This window comes from Crassostrea angulata, chromosome 1 (assembly GCF_025612915.1).
Source record: "Crassostrea angulata isolate pt1a10 chromosome 1, ASM2561291v2, whole genome shotgun sequence".
Classification (NCBI taxonomy): Eukaryota; Metazoa; Mollusca; class Bivalvia; order Ostreida; family Ostreidae; genus Magallana; species Magallana angulata.
Window position 1 is genome coordinate 12,086,883 of NC_069111.1, and position 7,031 is coordinate 12,093,913.

Consider the following 7,031-nt stretch of genomic DNA (forward strand, 5'->3'; position numbering starts at 1 on the left):
TCCCTCTATTAAAAGAGGAGGGTGAAAGACAGCTTTAAGATTACTTCTGTAGAGCTATGTTTCCTGTACCCCCATTTTACAGGCACTGGCACTGCGCTACAACATTCTCATCCTAATTACATGTAAGTCCATACTGATGAATTTACGCACCGTAGTCAGCGGAAGAAGTTTATGAATATTTTATGACCCGGCGCCGACAGGCTCGTCACAGGATTACACACCTCCCCATGAGCAAAAAGAATTATATCTATATAATTAACGTATGTACTATAATCAATTTTTATAGAATTTCTGTTTTCATAAGTTCCCTCCACTAACATTAAGATTAGATTAAGTTGAGCTAAGCAAGTTAAGATAAACACTTCTTTTAAAACCCTACGTATATTTTAAAAGTGCGTAAATATGAACGATATAAATGCACTTCGATATAAAATTCCTTTTTTTCAAAGTGCGTTGATTTTATCCAAAAATTAACACACTTTAATTTTTTTTTTTCAAGTGCCTTATTTCTCAAAATGTGCTGAAACAAAGCACTGATCTTTTTACAAACACTAGACTACGCAGACCTTTTCGTTTTAGCTAACAAAAAACAATCATCTCCACTGTTCATACTTCTAAGTAAATAAAGGATCATGTGCCGTGCGGCCCCTTGATAGAGTGACAAAAAATAAATATCCGAATTTTCAACTTGTGTTTGTATGTACGAATTCTTTGACATATGTATCTTTATGAAATCCCACTTTTACCGAAATTAAAAAGACCAGATTTAAGATTTATTACTAAATGTTAGGTACACTGTTTACTTTCATTTTAGCCCCACCCATCTTTATAAAGCTTTTTAAATATATGAGCGCAAGGGTGCAATAATCTAGTCTTGCTATAAATAAGGCCTCTAAATAGTTTTTCCAACAAAATATGACCAAAATAAGTTTATAGATTATCATCTTTTTGTCGTTTAAGAGCTTAAAACTAAATATAACAAATTGACAAGGACAATTGCATTCCATGCTAATTCATATTTCTTAAAACTTAATTACCGTTTTTGCAAGAGAAAAATAGTTCCAAACATTAAAAGTGAGTGTATGTTTTTAGGAATAGTGAATTTAAAGTAAGATGCGCGGCATAATATAATTTTAAAATTTACCACCCTTTCTACAGGAACGTTAAATATTTATCCAATGAAATATAATGAGTCTGCGTTTATTTAACATCAACATATGCATCACACTTTGGTTGTTGTTTTGTTTTTGGGTTTTTTAAATATGTGGTGTTTTGAAGAATCAATAATTTTAATTCTAATGTAACATTTCTACTGAGATTTTTTGAAATGGAAATCCTTAAATGTGGTTTTTTTTATCATCTTTACAGGATAAAGATGAGGCGGCATTGGAAGACAAATGCTCTAATCCTTTCCTTTTGCTGTACAGGAGTTGTTCTTTGGATCATTTATCGAAATAATGATCCAATCCAAACATATACACAGGAAAAAAGGAAAGTGAACGTCATGGAAAAAATAAACAAAACCCCCAAAACACAACTCAACAAAAAGCTGATGGAACCTCACGGAAAGCTACAAAATACAAAAAATATCACAAATGCAAAGCTTCAAAAAAATTTGTTGCAACCACATACAAATATTCATCATACAAAAAACAAAAACAAACGTTATTCACACGGAGAGGATAAAACGATGCATATCAAAGATTATCTTGTGGCTCCTTACCCCTATCACGAAGTTCAAAACGCAAAAGAAAGATATTCCCAGGCCAATCAGGACCAAGTCGTATACGACATACTTCAGAAAAAAGGCGGGTTCTTTGTGGAATTGGGAGCTTATGATGGGCAGTTATATTCAAACTCATTGTGGCTTGAAAGGCAACACAGGTGGACAGGTCTTCTTATCGAGGCTAACCCAGAATTATGTCGAAAAATCGATCAACTGAAACGAAATGCATGGAGACTCTGCGCATGCGTTTCAAATACTTTGGAAAAAGTAACTTTTATAAAGGGTGGTGCGCTGGGTGGTGTGGAGAGTCACATCGACAAACATCACATAAAAATGTTAAACAGAACCGACCAAGTTATTGTCCCTTGTTTTAGTTTGGAAGGTGTGCTTAATGAAATAAACACCTATCATATAGATTTTTATTCCCTAGATGTTGAAGGAGCGGAGATGGCGGTACTTGAGTCTTTGAGAGATGGACTCAAATCACACCGCTTTACGGTGGATGTGTGGTCGATTGAGTATCGCGTGTGGGACGGTAAACAAGTTGTTTATAAAAAAATCTTTGGATAATTTAAATTCTCTAAGACGGTATTTTAAGGAAATTGGGGGTTATAGTGAACACTCACAGTTATCAAACGATGGAAACGTCAATGATGGTTATGCATTGGATGTAGTGTTTGTACGAAATGAAATTTATTGTAAAAAAAATAAACTATTACCAGACGGTTCAAAGTGCTCAAACCCAATGTAATGTAAATCTAAAAGTACATGTATGTCAAAGACATTCCTACGAAAGAGAAAGATCTTTGAAGAGAGAGAGAGAGAGAGAGAGAGAGAGAGAGAGAGAGAGATTATAGTAGGTAAGATTTTTTTTCTTTATGCATGACTTGTATTTTAAAAAAAAAAGAGTTCGTAATATACAAAAAACTTGTTTTTGAATCCTTATTTAATAAATTATGTTCAAAACAATGATTGATATAAAAGGTAATTTACTTTCTTTATAATATACTCTATATACGTCCCTTGTTTGTATATTAACATTTTTTGCCGCATATAATGCATATGATTTGAAGCAATGAAATTTTGATTTTTCAAAAAATATAAATTCAGAATTCGATTTTTTTTTATCATTTCAGCGGCTGATGTACTTATTGCAATGGTGTCACGTTAATTTGAAAACTATGCCAAATATGAAAAATACACGTGTTTTTATCTTATATTTACCTATACTATTGATCAATCTGCAGGTTAATGATTGGTGGCTGTGGCGTTTTTATATGAAAGAAATGAATAAACTACGGAGTCAATTAAATTTTCTTATCAAATTCAACGATAATAAAACAATGAAATGCTTTTTTGGTGATTTTTGCGAGTATAAGGGTAGCTATCTTCGCTAGCCAAGGGTTTTCGGTCCACTTTGCTCCCCATAAACCCTTGGCGGATTTCATTACGAAAACTCGGTGACAAGCTCCGTTTTATGATTGGCTGCAGCTGCGAGTAGCTGATCCAATCGCAGTGCTTGTAAATATAAACTTTGAAAGAAAACACGTGTGTTCTTCGGTAAAACATTGGGTGCTTTTAACAAGTTGAGACACAAGTTGTCGAGTACAGTGCCTCCCCAACGATGGTCTAACCAGGTCGCTTTAAAAACCTATATATTTTAGTAGGATCGAACATAGTTCTACAAACTTGTCAAGGCTCGCGTGATAGCATGGGAAGTAAACATGGCGAATGTAGAAGTTGCCTATCCCGTTAGTATATACGTTCCTGCTTATGGTTATTGCTTTTAAAGGTTCAATGAGATGTGTTTTATTCACGATAACAATACCTGGTTTTGTGGCATGAAAGCTTTCATATAAATCGGCGACTTTTTCACTCCCGGTACAGGTCCTTACAAAACGCTATGAATAAAACATCCCATGCTTTTCTTGGGTTATAACTTAATTCGTATTTAATCACTGTTAATAGCATCATTAATTATAATCTGATATTCGGTAGTCAACATGTTTTCAAATTGTATTAGTGCCATGATGTGTATAGTACGGTGGCATATCTCTGCCCCTTGTATGCAAGTTATTTTTCTATCAAATATGTCGACATGCAAGATAAGTATGTTGATAGCAAGATAACTATGTTATCATGCAAGAAAATTACAATCAAAAGAAAACTATAAAAAATCTCAAAAAATCTCAAATAGCGCCAACTTGTGACATCCAAGATGCTGGATGTTACTTATTTAAGTCGACATGCAACTTATTTATGTTGACATGCAGCTTATTTATGCTGACATGCAACTTATTTATGTTGACATGCAACTTATTTATGTTGACATGCAACTTATTTATGTTGACATGCAACTTATTTATGTCGACATGCAACTTAGTTATGTTAACATGCAAGATAAATATGTTGACATGCAACTTATTTATGCTAACATGCAACTTAGTTATGTTGACATGCAATTGATAAGTTGCATGTTAACATATTTATCTTGCATGTGAACATAACTAACCTGCATGTCAACATATTTATCTCGCATGTAAACGAAACTATTTTGCATGTCGACATAAATAAGTAGTGTGCGAACATCACTAAGTTGCATGTCAACATAAATAAGTTGCATGTCGACATAAATAAGTTGCATGTCAACATATTTATCATACATGTTAACATAAATAAGTTGTATTTCGATATGAATAAGTAGCATCGACCATCTTGGATGTCACATGTGGGCGATAATTGAGATTTTCTGGAACTTTTAATAATTCTCATTTAATTGCAATTTTCTTGCATGTCAACGTAGTTGTGTTGCATGTTGACATAACTATCTTGCATGTCAACATATTTATCTTGCATGTTGACATATTTGATAGAAAAATAACTTGCCCACAAGGGGCAGAGATATGCCACCATAGTATATAATCCGTTGTTTATTTCGATTAAAATGTAGATATACAAGGGGCGCAACTCAAGTTGCTTGCTAGAGAGCGCCACCACATCACCGAGTTTTCGTAATGAAATCCGCCAAGGGTTTAAGTGAAGCGAAGTGGACCGAAAACCTGTGGCTAGCAAAGATGAAGGGTAGCGAGTTTGCAGAAAAATTAATTAATTCCGTTAGCGGGTTTTGTTTTTTTTTTCTCTGCAATGATATCTGCCTTTTTAACCCACATAAATCGCCAAATATTTCATGATGTATATTTAAACCTTTCTTTTAACAACTTATTGAGTTCATCGAAAAGTAACAAAAATCACTGTTAGGCACATCATTAAATTAGATAGAAGAAATAACCAATTACTAGTATTCCTAAATGGGAATTGAGCCTTACAACATTCTGATAATTTCATGCAGTCTGTTATTTTGTTAAAGTTTATTAAAGTTTAAAACGGTCGATAAACAGGTTAGAACTGGACCTTTATGATTTCAGTCATGTTAATTTTTAAAGAGCTATGAATCACAACAAGAAATAGAAGACAATACTCGATGAATGTAATATTAACGAAATATCTGAAAGTTGTACGAAATCAGCACTCAAATAAATTGTTTAAGATTTGGATGTTTCCAATCAAAGACTCTCGACGGTAAAAAACTACAAAAATTAGTAGTTCTACATGCTAAGTGCAAATCATGTACATCTACTTCGAATTTTTTTCCTACAGTCGACATTGCTGTTTGCTTATTAAATGATAAAACGTGAGCTTTGAAACTAATAAGCACGATTTATTTTCCAATTTGTGGTAAAATGTGTTTTATGATGAAATATATCCGTAATTTAATGATCTTCTTATCATTATGATTAAACTGACAAACGTTAATCAAACGCCTAAATATACTACCAAGTGCACGTTCAGCGGAGGGGGCACTCGCGAGTAAAGAGAAAATGGACATAATGTTTTATCAATGAAGTGTTTTCTTCGTGTTTCCCTCTACAGGCTGCAGGCATTATAGTAAATTACCATAACCAGAGTCGGTAACATTTTCTGGATTGGTTGCAAACTTTATAACTTGCATGGAATAAACAAATATATAAATTCTAAACATGTTGAATGTATTTATTTAAATTTTGGTTTGACTGTTTCAATTAAATATCCTTCACATGGTAAACAGAAATACAAAAGATTAGTAATTTAAACCGATGCAATAGCAAATTGAAAAAAAAAACAGTATTTATAATTCATAATTATATCAATATTTTTTCAAGTAATACAATAAAATCAGAGAACAAGTAACAAATTTTCAGGCAACAGTTTGCATTTGGTTCACATACGAAATATCTAGACACCATTGATTATTTTCGTGTTTTGTATCTGCTAGATGGTCGGTCCTCTAGATATGTTCTTCTCGGAACTGCCTGTTCTATCCCTGCATGGATTGAGTACCTTCTCCTTTCTTTTACTCTCTTTTATACTTATACTTCCTTTGGTATCAATTTTATCCTCGGTTACAGTGTCCATGTCTATTCCACTTATCTCTGATTCTTTCTTTTCATTTCCCTCCTGTTTTTTTTTATATATCTTCTGTAAAGTAATATAAGGGTTCCCTTGTGTTGTCTTTGTCGACATGTCTAAGTTTCCATGATCATCTAGTTCATCAGTAGAATTTCTGTGCAAAATGTCAATTTAGTAAATCTCTTGATTTGTAGGAAATTCTAAATTAAAATGAGCAATAAAAGTTAATTTTTCATTATTCGTGAATGTTAAATATGGAGTAAAGAGTCAGTTACTCAGTTATGATATATTATTATCAATTTATGAATCCGTGATAAATGCTTCCCAACTATAACTTAAGGTTTTTCAGCATCATTATTTTGTTACTTTTTCAATCATGGGGAAATTCGGGTAGTTCCGGGCAGTAGGTCATAACTATTCACAGAGATTTTAAACCATCAAGATATTAGTTACTATTTATTTTTCTGAACATATGTCAAATTGCATATGTTATCATACTGAAGCCAGTGTAACAAAACACTTTTCTCAAGATAATATTTATTTACTGACAAAACAAAAGAGAGAGAGAGAGAGAGAGAGAGAGAGAGAGAGAGAGAGTACTCTTTTGTAACGGCAAGATTATAGTAAATTATTTTTGAATTATACTGTGATCAAGTGGATTTTATATTTGAAGAATTCCATGTGTTCACATTACTCGTTATTGAAAAAAAATTGAACACTTTAAACTGATATTTTAAATAATCAAATGAAATTAATTTTGATAATGCATGCATTCAATTTAGGTTATTTTTTATTTGAACTTGTTTAAACTGTTAAATTAAACATATAATCTAATGAAAACTGTCTCCTAAGTCAATTA

At 32.6% G+C, this 7,031-nt stretch overlaps 1 protein-coding gene across 1 annotated transcript; it reads left to right on the plus strand.

Annotated features, from left to right (window-relative positions):
- The first annotated feature begins 1,375 nt into the window (after positions 1-1,375).
- LOC128190454 (uncharacterized) lies at positions 1,376-2,417 on the plus strand. The gene has a single exon (XM_052862514.1). It carries the CDS (start codon positions 1,376-1,378, stop codon positions 2,294-2,296), a length of 921 nt encoding a protein of 306 aa, XP_052718474.1. The 3' UTR covers positions 2,297-2,417.
- Positions 2,418-7,031: the final 4,614 nt, after the last annotated feature.